The following is a 23,357-nucleotide window of genomic DNA, read 5'->3' on the forward strand; positions in this document are numbered from 1 at the left end:
TCACCAAGCTGGCGGCATCACAAAAAGATGATGAAGATTTAAAGAACCTGGTGAAAGACAAGATGGCCCTGCACTTGCATCACACTCCACTGCCAGGCACTGAGGAGCTGATATACTGCAATGAGTCAGCAGGCCGACAGTGGCCGTATGTGCCTGTCCTTCTGCAATGACAGGTTTTCAACACTCTACATGGACTCAGCCACCTGCAGATCTCGGCTACAAGGGTGCTAGTAATGTAGCATTTTGTATGACTGGGTACAGAAAAGGACTGCTGTATGTGTACTCAGACCTGCATTCCCTGCCAGAAGTGCAAAGTGATACGGCACGTACAAGTTCTGCTCAGAAGTTTTGGCATACCAGAGGCACAAATTTCACACATCCACCTGGACTTCATAGCCCCCCTTCCCAGTTGCATGTAAGTATGAGTACTGACTTTTGATGACTGACTGATACACCGGGTGGCTGTTAGTATTCCCACCGCAGACACAAACTATTGAGAATGTGGCACACGCATCCACCTGCAGTTGGATTTCATGTTATGGCTGCCCCCAGCTACTGACTATTTTTTTATTTTTTATTTACATGTCAAGTTCTGTAGGGCCAAATTGAGGAGCAAATCTCCAATGTCATGGAACGTGACAGTACATGAAATTACAACATAAAAGTAATAATAGATAAAAATAAAATGTTTATGAAGCCCAAAAAAGTCAAGCCATAAGTTTAAGTAAACACAATCAATAATACAACAAGAATCAGCTTAATTTTTCAAGGAACTCCTCAACAGAATAGAAAGAGTGACCTATGAGGAAACTCTTCAGTTTTGATTTGAAAGTGCGTGGATTACTGCTAAGATTTTTGAATTCTTGTGGTAGCTTATTGAAAATGGATGCATCAGTATACTGCACACCTTTCTGCACAAGAGTTAAGGAAGTCTGATCCAAAGTCACATTTGATTTCTGCAGTGAAAGCTGCTTATTCTTGGGAATAAGCTAATATTGTTAACAAGAAATGACAGTAAGGAACATATATATTGAGAGGCCAGTGTCAAAATACAGAACTCATGAACAGGGATCACCAAGAGGTTCATGAACTTACACTACTTACTGCCCGAGCCACCTGTTTCTGAGCCAAAAATATCCTTTTAGAATGTGAAGAGTTACCCCAAAATATAATACCATATGACATAAGCGAATAAAAATAAGCAAAGTAGACTAATTTTCATGTTGAACGATCACTCACTTCAGATACAGTTATTATTATTATTATTATTATAATTATTATTATTATTACAGGATTAATCAATACAAAGATTAATTAATAACATCATCATCTTGTGTTCCTGTTATCCTCCGCCAAGCCTCTTTATCCAGCGCATCTTCCTTGTCGATGCTGCAATGTTCCATTACTCCAAATGTGGTCTGTCCAAGAACGTCGTGGTCTTCCGTGCTTACATCTACCGGTTGGTTTCCATTCATAAACCTTCTCTGGCAACCAATGATCTGGCATTCTCATCATATGTCCATACCATTTCAATGATTTTCTTTCAGTTCTATCTATCACTGTATCATTTGCCTTCATTCTAGCTCTTACATCATTTAATGGTTCTGAGCATTATGCGACTTAACTTCTGAGGTCATCAGTCGCCTAGAACTTAGAACTAATTAAACCTAACCAACCGAAGGACATCACACACATCCATGACTGAGGCAGGATTCGACCCTGCGACCGTAGCGGTCGCTTGGCTCCAGACTGTAGCGCCTAGAACCACACGGCCACTCCAGCCAGCTCTTACATCATCATTGGTTTTTCTTTTGATTCTTGATATTCTGGCACTCCCACGCAGATAATCCATTTCCACAGCTGTTAGTCTTCTTTTGAGATCTGCATTTAATATCCATTTGCTGTTGGAAATATTCTTATCCCACAAAATCTTACATTCTGACACTTTTCTGCTTTGCTGTATTCTATATTTTACTTCTGTTTGGCCCAGTCCATTTTTATCAATATGTGCCATGAGATATTTAAATTTCTCTTCCTGTTGTACCACTTACATTGATTAGAAGTAGGTTTATATTATGCAACTTTGTATCTGTAATTACGAAGTGTTTATTCTTTGTTAGTTAAGATCACTGATTTGTGACAGGAAAAGATAAATGATCATTTAAAATAATGAAATTTTATAATATGTGTAAGTTTATAAGACAAGCAATGTGTACTGGAAGCTCGTTCATGCTTAGGGCACTTGTACTGTAAAATGTAAAAGATGTAGAGAAGTCCCTCCGCAACGTAAGTGGCTTGGTGTGATGTAAAAGGTGGTTTTGGCTGTCAAACTGGGCGGCTCCTTGGTGTGAACGGTATGTAGTCAGTAGCTAGGTGTTACATGGTACACATAAACGGAGCCAAGGGAGGCAACTGGAAGCCACTTTGCAAGGAAGTTTGCCTCAGATGTGGATTTGGCAGTCGCTTGGTACTCTCGGCAATAAGGAATAGCTCTAACACATTAAAAATCTGCCACCAAGAAGAAATTTCATAGATCAATCAAACATGAAGAGCCGTGAGTACAGTTAGTCACCATGTTGCTTGCCACCACAACTTCGCCACTGCTCCATGAACTTCATGCATACAGATATGTATGCATGGACCAGTTAATTTGTGTGAGTGATTTCAATAATAATCCAAGTGCTATAAATCTGTGTTGGGAACCATATCTTCTATCTTGATCATGAACCTATGCAGGATCCTCTCCTAAGTGTTCAGAAAAGCGAGTATCCTGTTTCAAATGAATTAATGATTTATTTATGTTTGTCAAATGTGCAAGGATTAGCAAGAGTTGAAGTTAATTAGAATTTGCTAAAGTGCTCTCAGTTTAGTGCAAAGTATTGTTTTCCAAAAAATCTGTGCAAGACTGTGTAAATGTTACTGTCTAAAATACATGCTTCACCGGTGATGAAAAAGGAACATAAGTTAAACTTATATGAAACATAATTTAGCCTTGATTACTATTGTGAACAATTTTTTTAAGTTAATTGAGCCCAGTGTTGAACAATTTGTCTTGAAAAGTAAAAACATAAACTATTAAAAGTGGAGCAAAGAATTAACTTAAGTCGAATTAAATTTTGCTACTGAAATAATCATAGGGTTTGATTAGTGATATTATACCAGTTTATGGGTCCCCACCATATTCTTCTCATATTAGAAAGACAATTGGAATATTATTGCTACTAAAGAAATCTGATATCTTTCTTTAAATGGGAGTATAAACAGTGTAATTGTGATATTATTTTTTAAATTAGTTGTTGTTACATGTTAGTTAAGTCAGAAGCCCCTCCTGGCCAATTTTAGTTCTGCATTTCTTCCAAGTAGTGATCTTGAGTGTAACTATTATTAGTATGAGTTTGGTACATTTTTGCTTTCTATGATTACCAGTTTGTGCATTATCGGTAACTACTGCTCCCCGCAGTTCAGTGTCCTGTGTCAGTTTGTACACTATGTGCTATTCAAAGGGAAATCTTAAGGAAAGTCACTTCAATAACTACGAGGGCAATCCCAAAAATAAGGTCTCCTATTTTTTTATAAGTACATTGACTTGTTTATACCTACAATGGTTTACATTAGTTTACAGCTTGAACATTTAGCTATTTTTCAACATAATCACCATTTCTGTCGATGCATTTTTGTAGATGCTGTGGCAGTTTTTGTACGTCAGTGTCATACCAGCTCGCCGTCATGCTGTTCAGGATGTTATGAACCTCTTCTTTCACCTCGTCGTCAGAGCTGAATCGCTGCGAACACAATTAATCCTGACAGGTACTGTGAGACTCTGAAAAAACTCAAACGGGCAATTCAGAACCGGAGAAGAGGAATGTTAAGAAGAGTGTACACATTCTCCATGACAATGCTCGCCCACACACCGCTCGGCAAACCGTTGCTCTCCTGCAACAGTTTCAGTGGAACATAATCACCCACCCACCCTATAGTCCTAACTTCGGGCCCTTGACTATCACCTGTTCCCTAGGTTAAAAGAACATTTGGCCAGAAAGCGATTCAGCTCTGATGACAAGGTGAAAGAGGAGATTCATAACTTTCTGAACAGCATGACAGTGAGCTGGTATGACATGGGCATACAAAAATTGCCACAGTGTCTACAAAAATGCATTGACAGAAATGGTGATTATGTTTAAAAATAGCTAAATGTTCAAGCTGTAAACTGATGTAAACCATTGTACAAATAAACAGGTCTATGTACTTATAAAAAAATTGGAGACCTAACTTTTGGGATTACCCTTGTAATACTCAATTTTCTTAAACATACATTTCTAAATTAATGTGCCTAATTGGGCTGCAACCATTCATTTTGTTTATTCATATATGAACTTTTCTACTTTCATTAAACCCCAAAGTTAAAGCCTGTTTAGTTTTTGCTGTTAATTGCAATAATTTCAAAATTATAGTCCGATACCTTCATCCATTAGATACACGCACAGTCACATTTCCCAAATCCTCTCGGAGGGTAACAGCAAGTTGTGTCATGGCAGGCTAGTGTTGTACTGTCTCATAACTGCTTTGTCATTGATGTGTACTTCAAATTTAGCATCACTATTCACCACCAGATACCCTGTTTTTGTTACACTCATCTGTAGTCCCCATCTGTTGTATTTCTGATACAATTGCCGTATCATGAACTCAAGGTCATAATCATCTTGTGCTACAATAGCTTGATCATCAGCAAAACTTAATGAAAATATTTTTACATCGTTGACAGTGATTCCCATTCCTCTGTAGCTGTTCTTCCAATTTCAGAGAGCCACTTCTACATATCAGTTGAACAAGACGGGTGACATACTGCAACCTTGTTGCAAACCTTTAATGACATTCATAGCTTCTGATAACTTTGAACATCGTTTAATCTGTACCACATTATCTCTGTACATTTCAGTAATAATGTGTAAGAGGTGATCATCCATACCTATAGCTTTCATAGCTTCCCACAGCTTAGATCTAGGGACTGTATCATAAGCTTTTGCTAAATCTACAAAGGCAATGGGTAGCTCTTTCCCTACTGCTACTGTAAATTGAAATTCCCTCAAAATGGAAAAATGGGAATAGAAAAGACACAAACTGCTATAGAGGCATTAGTGCAACTCTACAATGTGCCACTTATTTGGCAAGATAATGTTTGAAAAAATTAGGAAAAATGTTGGCCAGAGGGTTTAGGCCGAATAGATCATGTACAGATACCCTATTTATTTTACAACAACTAATGGAGAAATTCAGATACAGTTCAAATAGTAAAAATGGCAGCATTAAGTCTTTCAACAAGATCCTGATCGTGGGCTTTCCATGACAGTTTACTATCTATCCGAACACCTAGAAGTTTGAACTGTTCAGTTTCACTAATCATATGCCCATTCTATGAAATTAAAACATCTGGTTTTGTCGAATTGTGTGTTAGAAACTGTAAAAAAAAATGAGTCTTACTGTGATTTAGTGTTAGTTTATTTTCTACAAGCCAAGAACTTGTCAAGAAATTAGAGTTACCCATAATACTAGGGGGCATACCATTTATATAAATAAGGAACAGCAGTGGCCGCAACACTAATCCCTGGGGCACCCCTCCCCCCCTCTCCCCATTTGACCGTACCCCACATCACAGGCATTCTGAACACTGTGAATAATGACCTTTTGCTGTCTGTTGCTAAAGTAAGAGGTGAACTAATTGTGAGCTACTCCCCGTATTCCATAATGGTTCAACTTCTGGAGCAACATTTTGTGATCAACACAATCAAACACCTTAGTTAAATAAAAAAAAATATGCCTAGCATTTGAAATCTTTTGTTTAACCCATCCTGTACCTCACAGAGAAAAGATAAAATAGCATTTTCAGTTGTTAAATGAATTCTAAAGACAAAGTGTACATTTGACAGCAAATTATGTGCTATAAAGTGATCAATTATCCTTACATACACAGCCTATTCAATAACTTTAGCAAACACTGATGGCATAGAAATAAGTCTAAAATTGTCTACATTATCCCTTTCTCCTTTTTTATAAAGCAGCTTTATTACTTAGTACTTTAATCGTTCTGCAAACTGACCATTCCTAAAGGAAATATTACAGATATGGCTAAATATGGGGCGAACATGTGCAGCACAGTACTTTAATATTCTGCTAGGAACTCCAACATATCCATGAGAGTCCTTAGTCTTCAGTGACTTCTGACCAGGGTCAACAGAAAATGGAGTGATATCCAAGACCAGACTGACTGATTCTCATCTTTGGAACCTGGAAAATGGTAAAGGTGTCTAATACAAGTCTATGAGTTAGAAGCCAACAGAGAGGTTACCATTAGAAGAGTCAAATTCCTAATAACTGCCAAACACATACTGTAATTTAGACTGTTAAGGGAAGGCCTGTGTAGTACACAATCAGTCTCATGTGCGTTCATTGCATTGGAGAGAATCCCATGATTGTATATGCATCATTTTCAGTTAAAAACACTGAGACTCCCCTGTCACAGTGAAAGTTTATTGGAGTATTGTTAAATTATAATGTCAGTATGATTTTACTCAGTGCTGTATTTTCCTAGTTGGACACAGGAACAATAATGTTTATGCACTAGTGAAGCAATGGCTGAAACTCCTTAACATGCAGTGGCAAGCTTTGACACATAACTGAAACATGTCAATGTTTGTGACAGTGCTGGCAAACTGTAAAGCACTCTAGGTAATTTATGAAACACTCTGGAGGAGCTGCAAATTATTCAATAAAGGAAGAAAGACTGCAGATGGTGAATAAATGCAGACTGGGGACAGATGCTGGCATTGCCATTTCAAAGGAAGCATCCTGGCTATTGCCTTAATTTAGTGACGTCACAGAAAAATTAAATCTGGATAGCCATACAGGGATTTGAACACCTGTCATCCTGAATGTGAGTCCAATGTCCCACCACTGAATCATCTCACTTGGACAAATCATAGAGGTTTATCATAAACATAATAAAAATTTCATCCTTTGCAACTGAATTTATTTCTACATAACAGACATGTTTCACCTACTCAAGTTAGGCAACTTCAATGGTCTATAATGTATAAAAAGATTATTTAGTAACACATATTTTGATTTGGTATTTGTAATGATTCTTTGGCAGTTTTGTTTAAATCTAGCAATTTCAATTTATAACAATAAATCTAGCTATTTCAATTTATAACAATAAATCTAGCTATTTCAATTTATAACAATATGATTGTGTTTTTTACTTACATCTGTTTTGTGTCCTGTGCATGCACCAATTTGTTGTCCTATATGTGCTAAATGCAAATAGTACACATTTCTTCAAGTAAAGCAGAGATGCTGAGTCACAGACAGGCACAACAAAAAGATTCTCACAGTTATAGCTTTTGGCTGTGTGTGTGCGTGTGTGTGTGTGTGTGTGTGTGTGTATTGTTGACAAATGCCTTAACGGCTGAAAGCTATAATTATGAGTATCTTTTTGTTGTGCCTGTCTGCGACTCAGCATCTCCACCATATGGCGAGTAGTAACTTTCCTTCTCTAATATTGTTACATTCCATCCTGGATTTTCCGTTGTTTGATTTCTTCAAGTAAAAATTTATTTGCACATTCAGCATGGATAACGGCAGTGATGCACTGTGACATGGAAGCAATGAGGCCTTGGTAGTTCGCTGGAGGGTGCGGGCATCACATCTGTACACACAGTCACCTAATTCCCTTAAATTCCATGGAGGGGGGTGATGAGCTCTGATGCCATGTTCAATCAAATCCTAGATGTTTTCAATTGAGTTCAGATCTGGCGAGATGGTGGTGGTGGGAGGGGGGGGGGGCAGCACATCAATTGGAAATCGCCACTGTGTTCCTTGAAGGACAGTGACATTGCGCATTATCTTGTTGAAAAAATGACACCGCCGTCGAGAAACATGATCGTCATGAGCAGTGTACATGGTCTGACAGCAGTGTATGATACTCCTTGGCCACCATGGTGCATTCCATCAGCTCCACTGGACAAATGGATGCCCATGTAAATGTTCCCCAGAGCATAATGGAGCTGCCGCCAGCTTGCCTTTGTTCCACAGTATACATGTCAAAGATGGTGACATCATTGGCACATGCCTGGATCATCAGCTGTGGAGACCCACTGTTAGGGGTTTTCGGTGCACTGTGTGTTCAGACACACTTGTACTCTGCCCAGCAGTAAAGTCTGACATTAGTTTCGCCACAGTTCACTGCCTGTCCTGTTTTACCAGTTTGCCCAGCCTACGATGTCCGATATTTGTAAAGAGGGGTGGCCGCCCAACCCCATGGCTTCTGGATGTTGTTTCACCTTGGTTTTACCATGTGTTGAAGACACTCACCATAGCACTACTTGAGTACCTAACAAGTTGTGCAGTTTCCAAAATGCTCGTGCTGAACCTCCGGACTATCAAAATCAGTCAAACTCAGATAGATCGTGCACCTTCGCCATTCTACACATGGACAGCACGCTCACTGACACTACACGCATCATGCGTGTGTCTGACTAGCAGTCATTTCTTGCCATGTGACACTGCTATCACCTGGACAGGTTCATATTGATAGTACACAGGCATAGTCAATTGCTCTACAAATCATTGGAAAACAGCAGGGGTGCCACCAAAAGGAAGGCACAAATATCGATTACAGACTAAAAGAAGAATTCAAATCCAGAATGTGCTGAGACTTTTTGTCCACAAGAACCTGCAGATATGCTTCAGACAAATCAATTTTAGAAAAGTACTGGCCACCCGATATTTTCGCTAACAGTTCCTCCTCGTACTGCGCATTGACAATAGTGCTGAAGTTGCCACAATGGCGAAGTTTCCCTGATGACTTCTGAACTACAACCAGTAGAGACGACCATTCACTAGCCATAATAGGTTGCACGACCCTTAGACCCTTACAAATTAAAGTCTGTCCAATTCTGCTTTAAGTTGATCTTTCAGGACGACAGGAACAGGACATGCACAACAAAACCAAGACCGAGCCATGGATTTCGAAGGTATATGAGCAGAAAAATTCGTAGCACACACTATCCCTACCAAAAATTCCACACACAATTTTTCCAATTGAGAATACAGTACCTGATCGGACACAAGGTGAACTGGGTTGGTGGTAGAAAATCTAAATGCCTGCAAAGCAGCCATCCCGAACAAGTTCTCAACACCGGAATCAGCAACCACCAAAATAAAATGGAACAAAGCACTGACATGTAAGAGGCAGATGCCATAAAATGTTCCAACAGCACAATGTTCTCTTTGTTATAACTAGAGACCGGATTATATGCATTTGCATGTTGCACATGCATTTGCATATTTGTCTCCTTTTTACTGGTTATTGCATATTTTAACTAAAAACTAGTGACAATGCATATTTTCGCTCTATGTTTACAGTATTTTAAAAATTTTGATGGTTGGTCTCTAGCTTGACCTAGTTTTCATGTCTCACAGATTGACTGCGACCTAGAACTGTGTACATTCACTAACCGGGAGGCCACTGCATAGCGAAATCATTACAGAAGAGGAACAGGAACAGGCAGACAGAGTCAATGCTCCTGCACCCACGCTCCCGGTTAATCCTCTCCACTGTTCTACTGTATGTGTCAGCAACAATTAAATTAAAGTACGCAAGCTTTTAGTCGCCCATCCATTGTTTCAGTTTAGCTTTCTATTTATTTGTAAACAGTTGAACATGTTTACAATGTTTAGTGTGTAACATGCTGTGAACCATGCAACCCGGGGAAAAAAAAATCGTTTTGTGGATAGCTGAACACCCTGGAACATTTACATATGACAGAATCGTTCCATATTTTTGAGTTTATGAGAAAAATATTTCATGCAAAAAAAGTTTCAAAAAGACCAGCATGTCAAGACAAACCTTCATATTACAGGAATGCACAAGAAAGGTCCACGACAACAACTAGTTGCAGTAGCAGGGATTTGTCCAAAGGTAACCAGAAAAGTCAGTTTAACATGGATCTATGTGAAGCATTCATTCCTCTTCACAAACTTTCAAAGGCTTCCTTCACAAATATTGCTTAAATCAAAACATACCAGATGAATCAACATAGTGTAAAAATTACATACTGACAATTTACATACATGTTCTGGAAGAAATACGCAATTAACTCCAGGACAGCATTATCTGGATTTCAGTTGATGAAACTACAGACACTTGTGGCCCTTTCATTGCAAATATAACTGTTGGTGCTTTAAAAGAAGAGCCTTCTTCCTATTTAGCGACCTGCAAAAAACTTGAAAAAGTAAATCATTCTATGATCCCCAGATTTGTGAATGAGTGTATTAGAAAAATATTTCCCGAATCTTCTGCAGATGAAAGGGTGTTTGTGTTTATTTCAGATGCTGCTACCTATATTATCAAAGGACGAAAAGCCCTCCAAGTATTTTAACCAAATTTGATTCATGTGACGTGCTTTGCTCATGGAGTACATCACCTTGCTGAAGAAGTACGTTCCACATTTGTGAATGTACATAAACTGATTTCATCTGCAAAGAAAGTGTTTCTATAGGCTTCTGCTCGCATCAAGACCTAGAAAGAAAAACTACCAAATGTGACTTTTACCTCCCAAACCAGTGGTAACTCGTTGGGGTACGTGGATTGAAGCTGCGTTGTTTTACAATGAACATTTCGAGGCCATTAGAGGGTAGTAAACAACTTTGATAGTGCAGAGACTTTGGCAGTTTGCCAGTGCAAGGAAGCCTTTAATGATTCTGGAATTCAAAAAAAGACATTGCTGTGATTAGCACTCGTACTTCCCCTATACCTGCAAGTATTAAAAGCTTGAAACTCAAGGTTTGGCACTAAATGAATCTACTCAGTTAATGAATATAATTATTCTAGTGAACTCCTCATTGCCAGAAGTATTCCCAAGAAAACTTAAAGAAAAGTTTGAAAAATTTTTAAACAATAACTCGGGCTTTGAACCCTTGTGCCAAATCGATAGTTTTATTAATGGGATGGGTCAAGTTTTACCAGAAACAATAAGTGCCAACATAGTACCCAAATTCAAATACTGCCCCGTTACCTCAGTTGATGTATAACGGTCCTTTTTCTGTTTATAAAAATGTTTTGAGTGATTGAAGACACAATCTTACTACCGAACATTTCGAACAGTGCTTGGTTGTTTATGTTTACAATAGTAGAAAAAGTAAGATAAATTGTAAATTATGCTTTGGTCCAATAGTATTAATTAAAAGTTGATACTGTTCAAAAAAATTCACGATTCTATGTTGTTTTTTAAATAAAATATTACAGAGTTTTTGTGCATGCCCCTCTGCGTGCAATTTATCTCAAAGTTGCTACTGTACATATCGACTGTTTTGCTGTGACTCACTCGCTTCACATCCGCTTGTTACCAACAACAATAGCAAATGGACAATTCTTGAAACATGGTATGCATCCCCATTTGGCAAATTTTTAGAAAAAAATCCCAGAAAGGACCACTTCCTAACCTCTACCACAAAGTATTCAGAAAATGATATCAACGTTCTAAATGTACTGATTTTTCGCATGGCCGGCACTCTTCCTTGTAATTGATATGCACAGGTTTGACTTTTAAAATATAATTCATGCAGTAACTACCATGTTTTTTTATTATTTGATCTTGCATATTTCAACAGATTTCAAGCACTTTTATGCATATTTTAAGGTTTTTATGATGCATATAACCTGGTCTCTTAGTTATAACTGACCAGCTTCTGCATGACCATAGTCAATCTTTGCCTGAAGATTACAAGTAGTGTTGAAACATCACAGAATGATGCCTTGGCTTGGCTGATAATTCAAGATGACTTCATCAAAGCCATGATTATTTTATCATATACGCATCATGAGGTATTTGTTGACACTACCACCCAGAAACTGCAGATTTTTATAACCACATCAAGGTAACTGTAGATTCTGTGGATGAGTAAGACGCCAACTACTGAAGTGGTTGACATACTAGGTGATGGTCAATGGAAATATTTTACCAGGTTCTGGACATTAGTACCGCCAGTTCATATGTGATATATAACTCCTTCAAACATAACTCACAGGCAAAAAGGCTTGAATACATGAAGAACCTTGCCACAACTCTCATCAAACCTCAGCCAGAAAGAATGTTGAATGACACAAAAATAAATTTTGAGCTCCTGGCGTGTATTTAAAGTGTTTTGGGGATATCAGAAGAGATGGCTGCTTACACGTTAAACAAAAAGTTTGAAATGAGGAAAACCTCCTGCTCGCATGAACCTCAAAAGAAAAAGATGAGTCTTATGTTTGTTTTCTGTGTAACAATCCAGTGTGTCTTGAATACACAAATAAATAAATAAATAAAAAATAAAAAATTAAAAAATAAGTAAACAATGTGCAGAATAGTTGTGAAGTGCAGGTATTTTTCCTCACTGCAAAAATATATATTCTTTAGGTTACAAAATAGTAGTCCTTTTTTCTATGTGTTGTTTGCCACATGTATTGATAAGTGAATATTTTCTTTGTAGCAGATGATAGCTGTGAATATTATACATGGGTGTTTCTTTGTTCTTTACAAAACATCACTGTTATCAAATATTTGCAATATCGTAAAAATGTAAAAAAAAAACATAATACATTATCATATATTCAGTTTTTAATGATTTGCAATCAATCACTTAATATTTTTACTAATCCACATAGTACCAAGTTTGAAATGAGTATGGTAATTTTCTCTTAATTTTTTGATCTGAATTAAAGCAAGCTGTATAAAGCATTCATACACAGAGTTTTGTCAGCATATAGTATTTTATCAGTTGCTGTTAGTCACTAAATACTATTCTGTACAATTAGGATATCAGATTTGAGATTTTTATAAATTTAAGGGAAAAATAAAGCAAAGTGGTCTGAAGATCTCACCTCACAAACTATGTCCCAACCTCACAAGTTAAGGGTTAAGTGTAGATGGTTGCCATTTGTACTTTATTGTAAGAATTAACCCGTGGCTTTTGAAGTAGTCATGTAATGTGTGATTGGTTAAAACGGATGAATTGTAATACTGCGCTATCATAAAATTCTTTGTTTTTAATGTTTTATCAACAAAAGAAACTCGTCCAAGGTTTGTATATGTTCATAAGGAGTCTATTCCTTCATTTTCAAAGGTTAAAAGCTAATGCTTTACTTCACTTGAAAATTACCATTGTGAACGATGCCTCCACACTGAAACCACTGGAAAAAAACCCTCCATGACAGCCCATAGTATGCTACTGGATGATCAGCAGTTAAATAGCTGATAGCACAAGCATATGTGAATGAAGACTAATAACATCATGTACAAAGCATTAATTATGAGAAAGCTTCAAACAATATGGATGCGGTAATTATTGAACACTGACCAAAAGTAAACACAAAAACAAATTCCTCAATGATGTTCAGACCCAACTGGCTTTTTGCACCAATTTGTTACTGTAGATAAGAGACTGATTCTCCAATGCATGCCAGAAATTAAATAGCACTCAAAGCAACCCACTGGCTTTACACCAAAACTTACGCCCTATTTAATCTACCAGACATTTCCTATGATGCAAAAAGAATTCTTCTTATTTGTTTTCTTGCAAAGTATAAAAAGGTAACTGAATGACATTATGAAAGTCTGCTGAACAAACGGGATCGAAACATTTATGACAAGTGGTACAGATGGTGATAGGATACAAGCTACTTTCATCAGGACAACAATGCATCTGTCCACACAGTGGCTTTGCCAAGAAAGAGAGATATTTTAAGTACAAACTATTGTAAGATCTACTCCACCATATCTGTCATCTCAGTTCCGAAAGTAAATGCCATTTGTACATGCAATACAGTATTTGTCACTGTCAAGTTGAGAGTTATTTTCCATGCATTTTCATATCTACAGCAGAATGGTGCTTGCATCGAATAATAAAACTGCTTTCTTAAAAAGTTATAGTTCTTCATTGTTTCATATCCTATCATCCAATAGATACTAATTATCATTTACTTAAATATTAAGATTCCCTAAATCTCTTCCATATCATGCAATTCCCAGTATGTACTAGTTGAAAGGAATACTGCTGGGGAAAAAATAGAAAAAATAATAATAAAAAAAATCAGCTGTTAAAGTTTAACAGTTGGTCACAATTTGGTTAACACCAAAGACAGGCACCTCCAAACAAAGCATCAGTATTTAAAACTTCCTCGCAGATTAAAACTGTGTGCTGGACAGAGACTCGAACTCGGGACCTGTGCCTATCGCGGGCAAGCACTCTACCAACTGAGCTACCCAAGCACGACCCATGACCCGTCCTCACAGCTTTAATTCTGCCAGTACCTCATCTCCTACCTACCAAACTTCACAGAAGCTCTTCTGCGAACTTGCACTTGCCCGTGAAAGGCAAAGGTCCTGAGTTCGAGCCTCGGTCCAGCACACAGTTTTAATGTGCCAGGAAGTTTCATATTGGTGCACACTCCGCTGCAGAGTGAAAATCTCATTCTGGAAACATCCCCCAGGCTGTGGCTAAGCCATGTCTCCGCAGTATCCTTTCTTCCGGGAGTACTAGTTTTGCAAGGTTCGTGGAAGAGCTTCTGTGAAGTTTGGAATGTAGGAGACGAGGTATGACAGAATTGAAGCTGTGAGGATGGGTCATGAGTAGTGCTTGGGTAGCTCAGTTGGTGAGCACTTGCCCACGAAAAGCAAAGGTCCCGAGTTCGAGTCTCAGTTCGGCACACAGTTTTAATCTGCCAGGAAGTTTCATATCGGCGCACACTCTGCTTGCTGCAGAGTGCAAATCTCATCCTGGCATTAGTATTTAGATTGAGAAAACACCAAGGATGCGAACAGCAAATTAAATTCTGGCCAAACTACGAAAATTTTGTCTGCATATGAAGTTCTGTTTATTACATCCAAATTTTACTGCAGAAAGTTAATATCCACACAAAATTAACTTAACAATATGAAGAAGACTTACCTTGCAACAGCATCAAATTTGTATGTGCGCTGCCAAGGATGTCTGTACTTCTTCAGCTTATAAGACTCGGGCAACCAATATATCAGTGCACCTTCCATGACATCTTTGTGTGCACACACAGGATCTTGAGGACTGCAGTAATAACACACTCCATATAAACATGTGTCATTACCTGAAAACAGTTACAAGTCTTAGATGGTGTCCAAAACTGAGAACTATGTTCAGTTGTTAACTAGATTTTTTATTTTGATCCATAAAATAAAAACATTTTCCATGTACACTTTCACCAGTTGTACCTACACATTTTTGCTATTGCAAAAGAAACTTAAAAGATTTTTCAAAAAATGTCGGGAAAAAGCTTCCTAGTTACTTATTTTATGTCTGCTCCTGTTATGATTGTATAATCCATAAACAAAGCCAATTTTGTTGTGAGCTGAATGTAGAAAGAATGAAAATAACAGTAACAAGAAAATCCAAGTCCTCAGCCAGGTCAGTATCCAAATAGCAGCTAAGCAGGATTTGTAAGTACTCGTGCAGCATACTATTGAAGACTGACTTGCATCAGCTACCCTAGTTCTGTGCAGCTATTGGCAGAACCTGAAGGATGAGAGTCAGTTAAGAGTTCTCAGTGGCCAATGTCAAGATGCCCTACAGGGTATTTAAATGATAGTGCAGTGTGAAATAACTGTGAAAAGCTGAGATGACCTGGAAGGAAACATGTTCTGATCATCCTTCTGGACCATCAACAAAACCTTCTTCAGAACTGGGTTACACGATGACGCCAAGACTATCTTGCATGCTATCAGAGGGAATTTATCCAAGGTTATTTGGAGATGTTGATTCAGGGCAAAACAAACAGTTTCCTGGTGGTCTAATCACATGTTGGGGCCAAGAAGCAGGCAGGACAGTACATCTGCATTGGCATGTTGGACAGTGAGATGAAAGTGGATCTTGTAGTGGTACCCACTCAAAAACAACACCTTGTGCTGCAGATGCTGCACTGTTTTATCTGCGAGCTTAGGACACTGCCTGAGTATTGAAATCCAGGGTTAGTGGTAGTCACAGGTGGAATTTGCTGCCATCCAAATACACACGACATTTCTTAACCTTATACAAATTATTGCTAAAACCACCTCCTCAGTTCTGGAATATTTGAGATGTGCAGAGTTGAACATTTTGGAGGCAAAGGCAACTGGGGACCTCGTACCATCCAACAACTTGTCAGACAAAACTCCCACAATGCTGTACTGGAATGTCAATGTCAACATCAGGCCCGGTGAATGTGGCATCAGACACGAATCCACCAAGATCGTCCTTAAGGTGGTGAAAAGCCAGATGACAGACGGCCGACCATACAAATTTGATGCCCTTCTTGTGCAGCTTATTGGGAGTGGTGTGTGTGTGTGTGTGTGTGTGTGTGTGTGTGTGTGTGTGTGTGTGTGTGTGTGTGAGATCTGTGCCACTTGCGGAAGAAACATGGCATAGCATGTGATTTTACCCAGAAATGAATGCAAATGTTTTATTAGATACCGGCATTTTTATGATTGCACAGACATGGTAGCACATGAGCACGATGCCTCTGTGACTAAGAATATGCCTCAAGTATTTGAAGCTGGGGCAAAGAAACAGCACTTTTCCAAATGAGGTTGTAAGCCGTTTCCCTGGAGCTGTTCAAAAAGGTATTCAAGATTCTTTTGATGTTCCACGTGCATAGAACCCGTAACAATGGCATTGTCCAAATAATTATCACAGTGCAGAATATCTTGAAGCCGTTGTTGTAAATACTTTTTGAAAATTGTGGATGAACACACAATGCTGAATGGTATGTTATTGTATCTGAATACACAAAACAGCATATTTAAGAATAGTAAGTCATGTGATCTATCGTCAAGTGGCAGTTGGAGATACGCAGCCTTTACTCCAATCTTTGAACAATAGTGGCCTCCATCCAGTTTAGTTAACAACTCCTCTGGGCAAGGCAATGGACAGAGATCAGTGTTAGACTGGGAATTACTAGTGAAATGAAAATCACTACACAAGCTTAACAACCAATTCATTTTTTTAATGACAACCATCGGCATTGCCCATTGACTTGTGGAAACTGTGGAAATAATGCTTTGATCCTGAAATTGCACAAGTTATGTCTGAACAGCCTCATAGAACACACATGGAAGCTGGTGACCTCTGAAACATTTGGGCACAGCAGAATGCTTCAGAGAAATGTGAGCCATATAATTACATGCATTGGTTCAAAATCTCTTTGTACGAATTGCACAGACTGTCAAGATCAGAAAAATCCACTACCTCTGACTCTAAGTTGACTTGGTCCTCTACTTTGAAACCAAAGATGGTAAATAAAGGTGCTAAGGAGGTTAGTACACATTCAGTGTTTTTGTACTTCACCATCAGTGACAATTCTCTGAGTAGAAGAATGACCCTGAGGCAGTAAGAGAGGGTCTGGCACAGCAGAGGTGAGGGTGCCCAAATGGAATTCCATAGACTGACCAAACAGCATAAAGTATGAAATGATCTTTCGTGGTGGCATGGGAGCCACTTGCTCCGCAGCCATGATAGTGTAAACCATTGTTTTATCCTCATGTCACAGCTGAGGATGTGGCTGGCAGGTCGCCTGTTGACAGAGGTGGCCCAGCTTGCTGACCCCAAACAGTCCACTGCACGATGTGGGCATCTGCTTCTGGCACGCCCACCACTGCAGTTATGACAGGACTAGAGTTTCTTTGACTTGCGTGTAGTTCATTGCAACACTGACAAGAGAGGTTCTGAACCAACCAGTTAACATTACAAAAAGGGTCATTCAACACTGACAAGGGAGGAGAACGATCAATGCAGTTAAGTCTCGCAAGGGACATTGATGATCTGGATGCCCATGAATTCAGGTGAGACTTATGAGCAGAAATAGAGGATGATGAGTCAAAATCATCAGCTGTCCACTGTTTGCAGTGGAAACTAACTGCTTTAGAAGCTTGAATGTCATTTGCAAAGGCATGCTGAGCTGCTGATGCAACCTCAAAAGATTTAGCAATTTTACGCACTTCAGCAAGACTCGGATTGGACTAGGCCAAAGCATTAGCCATGAACTCCCTTGCCAGGAGCAAGTGCACAATCACATCTCAAATCAATGGTTCCACACATGAAACTTTACAGCTCTGGCATTTGAAATAGTGCTTGTGTGCGAGACCCTATTAGTTGGTGACCAATGCTGTGCAAGATTATCCACATGTTGTTTATGACACTGAATAAACCATAGCCTTGCTGCAACAAGGTGTACCTGCTAACCATATTATTCAGTTAACAGATCACATAGATCATTGAAAGACAGGTCACCAGGGACCGAGAGAGGTTGCAATTTCTGCACCACATTGTATAACAACTATTAGAAGTCAAGAGCAATGGATTTAGCTGCCTAACAGATATGCCATAAGCAAAGTAGTACAGTTCAAAATGGTGGGGACAGACTTCCCAGATTTTCGAAGACTCATTAAGGCCACTAACAGTGGTATGGGCATAGCTGTGGCCACAGACTGACATCATTGCTTTTGCTGCTGCTTGTGCTCCTCCTGAGTTATGATCTGCAAGAGCACCTCCTGTTGTTCTTTGTGCTGTTGCTGTTGTAGTTGGAGTTGTTGCTGTCAAAGTTTTGGAAACTTGGGATCCATAACACTGTTACTGATTGTGAAGCCATAAGCACACTAGGATAAGACCTTGTCACCACTTTTATGTCCGTTCCTGGTATTAATGCAAAAACTGTAAACAAAGCAAAGTTCGAGATCTGAACACAAAAGGAACACCAATAATGATAACCAGAAAATTTAAGTCCTCAGCCAGGTCAGTGTCCAAATGAAAGCTTGGCAAGATCTGTAAGAGCAGCATAATATTAAAGACCCACTTGCAGCCACTGGCCTAGCTTCATGCTGCTAGTGGCTGGGCCCACATAATCTGTCACTCATGCCTCCAGTGATGCCTGTCAATCGCTAACTGTAACGTCTCTGACCCATTATCGATCTTATCTGCTGGCACGGATTTTAAAACTTATACATAATAGGTTGCAGTTTCTTACTTCCTGTGAATCACTTTACACAAGGAGCTGCACTGAGGATGATGAGAGAAATGATGATGATGATGATGATGATGATGATGACGATGATGATGTCATATGTGGTCCTTATATTGGTGTCCATGAAAAAGTTCTTTCACTGAAATCGTACAGGCTTTTTCAGAAGTGATGGTCAATATTCAGTGATATGACAGGAATCATCATTCAAAACAGAAAAGTCAAGTAAACATGGGATCTAAAATGCATACCTTAAGAGCTATGGGCACTCGTTCATCTTCACTACATTGAAAAATAACTCTTCTAATGAACAAGTGCTCATAAATTTAAAGGTATGGATTTTAGATCACACGTTTACTGGGCATTTTTTCTTGTTTTGGTCCATAGCACTACTTCTCAAAATATGGACAGCAAAAAGCATGCAGTATATGGTTTGTTTCACAGTATCGAGGATCAAGAATTGCTCACAGCTCTTAAGGTATGCGTTCTAGAGCCCATGTTCACTTGACTTTTTTTGTTTCGAGTGATCATTCCTGCCATATCCCTGAATATCACCCATCACTTCTGAAACTCCCTACACACAATTTCAAACCATTATGGAACTTTTTCCACCAACATCCCCCACAAAATGATGAAAGGAAAAAAAATTACTGCTTACTACACTTTTGTTGTTTGTGCAGTAAAACTTCAGCATCTGATATGACATTTTAATTTATCACTTTTTTTACTATGAACTCTATTCACAACACAGTTTGCAGACAGTATCAACATATACCACTGAATATACCTACAAACGTATATCATTGTACAACACACATTTCAGGAGACATGATGCCATATACATCAACATGTGTAAAAAACTTGCGTTTGCTTGAAATGGAGCACAAATTACACTAACTATATTGATCCAGTGTTTCATAATGAAAGTACCGAATAATTTCCAAAAAACTTTAAGCACAATTTCAAACATTTTCTAACCTTGTTCTCACTCACACGTTTAACACCACGTATTAACACTTTAACTCATTTCCAGAACAATCAGATGTCTGAAGCTGTTTTATACATGAGAGTTTGATTCTTTAAAGAGTGTATGAACTAAATAACAATGAATTTTTGTCACACTAACGTTCAATTTTGCATGAAAATATATAATGCATTGTGCAATTCCTCCTTGTTGGTCAAAGACACTGAACATAGGAGCTATACAGCACTCCAGCTGTATGTGCATTCAAGTGACATCAACACTTCAAATAGAAATCTTACACATACATGGAAGGTTTTAATGAAAACTTACATTTACAAAAAATAAATCTGATAAAAACAAAAACCTCATTAAATAAAATGCTAATAGCAGATTACAAGAAAATGTAATTTACTTTTAAATAATAAAAATTCTACACTTTGTCAGGCTGTTTGTCAGAAATACAAATAGTCTTTCGTACCTATAACAATGCACCATTCACAGCAACAACCACCCTGAGACATGTACTCAACATCAGGAGTACCACAGGGAAGTGTGAAATGACCACTCTTGTTCTCTACATACATAAACAATTTGAAAAATAAAGTGAACAGCAATCTGCAACTATTTGATAATTATGCTTTAGTGTGTGAGGAAAAGTGTCATCTTTGAATGATTTTAGGATACAGGAAAATTTTGACTGAATTTCTTTTTGATGTGATGAATGGCTGCTTGCTCTACATGTGAAAAAATGTAAGTTAATGCAGATGGGTAGGAAAAACAACACTCAGAAGTAACACTGTAAAATGACATGAAATGAAATGAGCAAGTAAGGTTGGTTGTAAGGATGGCAAATGGTCACCTTTGGTTTATTGGCAGAATTCTAGGAAAGTGTACCTCATCTATAAAAGAGGCCATATATCAAACACTTGTGCAATCTGTTCTTGATTGCTGCTCAATGAGTTAGCTAGCTAGTTAGTTAATGTTCTATAGATCATCTGAACAGTTGGCAACAGGAAGGGCATCCGACCACACCTTAGAATTAACATGCCATGTCCAATACTAATGGGTAATAATGGTAATTTTTTCTCTACTGTTAGAGGTATGGACAGCACAGTTCTTCTCAAATTGTGACAGATTACTTATAATGAATTTCACCAGTGGATATATGTGTTGTGAAAGTGCAATTAAAATGCCTAACTCCTTGCAGAGCTATCTCCATGACAAGTGTGTGAGAACACCACATATTATTCTTACTGGTCACTTCTGTGCAGTCAGTACTTTCTTTCTAAGTTGTGACTTATCTCAGAAGCTTAGTCCACAAGACATTGTTGTGCGGAAATATGCGAACTATGTCAGGAGGTTGATTCATTTATTTTCAAGACTAGCAAGTATATGAAGAGAAAAAGTAGCTGAACATAACTGTTGGAGAAGATCAGTAACACACTTCTTCCACTTCAAGTTTTCGTAAATACATACACCCAAAAATTTGGAGCATCCTGCACATTTACTGATTCCTGTTCCATGTGCTACATCAATTGAAGTGTGCGCACGAATAATGCTGTATGACACATTTTGACATTTTGTAGACTCCCCATGGAATAATGCTGTATATGGCAGTCTGAATCACCTGCTGTATTAGTTCACCTGCTCACTGTTCGAGGGAAGCACTAAACAGCGAGGAGACTTATGCAATTTTATGCCTCTGTGCGAACAATGCTGTATGTTACAAGAATGGTGGAGTGTAACAAATTGATGCTTAGTGCAAGTGGTTTGAAACGTACAAACAATGTGGGGAAAAGGAAAATTAACATTGGTAACTGGCAGGATATTAAGAGGAAAAGGCTTCATGATGCTGGATTGCAACATAAACCAAGAAAAGAAAGGAAGTTCCTGCGAAACAGACTCCAATGCAGGTGAATGGAATAACACTGTACATGTCTCTAAAAACACATGTTATGTGCACCTTCTGCAAACATTACAGTAAAAATGTGTAACATGAATAAAATTAATTATAGTTCTGTTGTTATCATCAATGAAAAAATATAATACATGATCTGAGCACTGCTATATTATTAAAAGAGAATGTGACATATGATAATCCAGTTGAATATTAGGCAGTAATTTTGATCCTTTGCATAATTCAGGATTGTATATGCAATGCAGGAGTGTGCTAAAAGAAGGATGCAAGGACATAATCCTGGAAATTAAGTTAAAACTGTACGAAAAATATCATGCCTTGACATATGACAAGCAGCCACACAAAAAAAAAGATACGACAGATGATACTTCATGGAAACAAGCTACTATCAAAAGAAGTGTGTCAATAAACATTGCCTGACAGATTCTGCATCATCTAGCGATGAATACAGCATCTTCAATGTAAACAGAAAGGGGGAATAAACACTCCTAAAGATGACTGAGGAAAACACTGCAATAGGCCATATGCCTTATCAAATGATGGTAGGGTTCTGATTCGGGAACACAAGAGTTTTCCAAAACAGATGAACCATTATAGCAAGAATAAATCCTCAAAAGAATGTCTGCACCCTAATCTCAATGTCTGCAGAACGTATCGATTGTTTACCAAAATGTTTCCTGATAAATCAATAAGCATGTCATACTATCAGAGTGTGTTTCAAACAGATTTCAATTTGCATTTCAGAACACTTAGGTCAGATACTTGCAGAGACTGAGAGTTGTTGTTTAAGAAAATGATCGCAGCTTCAGATGAAATAGAAAGGCACAACATTGAACTTGAGAGTCTCTAGCATCACGAGAAAGCAGACCAAGCACACAAAGAGCTACAAAAAGGCACAGAAATGGCTTAAAGGAACAACAATATACACGTGTTGACCTACAACAGGTTTTGCTCTATCCTACATTGGGGCACTTCATGATATCCTACCAGAGACAGCTGTCGTCATATACTTTCATGGTTCATGACACTGGTACTGCAAACATGACAGTAAATTTGTGAGATGAATCCACCACAAGAAGAGGTTCAACTGAAATAGTTTCCCATCTGCTTAAATTTGTGATGAACAATTACAATATGCTTGAAGAAGGTATGGAATGCAAACTGATTGTATGGTCTGACTGCTGTGTTGGGCGGAACAATAACTGGACTTTTTTAACGCTTTATTTCTATCTGGTCAGCTGCAAGTACTTCATGGAAATACATCAAAAGTTTTTATGTTCGGGTCATAGTTTCCTACCTTGTGACAGGAACTTTGCAATGATAGAGAAAAGAAAGAAGGTGTCAAAAGTTACAGTTCCTTCAGAAATTACTGATGTATTCTGGTTGAAGCTGTGTAATGATGATCCTCAAGGTGTAAG

The 23,357-nt window shown here is 38.3% G+C and overlaps 1 protein-coding gene across 1 annotated transcript in view; it reads right to left on the reverse strand.

Annotated features, from left to right (window-relative positions):
• Nucleotides 1-23,357, reverse strand: part of LOC126183750 (glycosaminoglycan xylosylkinase) — a 128,380-nt gene that overhangs the window by 29,211 nt on the left and 75,812 nt on the right. The window contains exon 6 of the mRNA XM_049925972.1: nt 14,986-15,157. Coding sequence (XP_049781929.1) covers nt 14,986-15,157 — 172 coding nt within the window. The remainder of the gene's footprint in view (nt 1-14,985; nt 15,158-23,357) is intronic.

This window comes from Schistocerca cancellata, chromosome 4, assembly GCF_023864275.1.
Source record: "Schistocerca cancellata isolate TAMUIC-IGC-003103 chromosome 4, iqSchCanc2.1, whole genome shotgun sequence".
Classification (NCBI taxonomy): domain Eukaryota; kingdom Metazoa; phylum Arthropoda; class Insecta; order Orthoptera; family Acrididae; genus Schistocerca; species Schistocerca cancellata.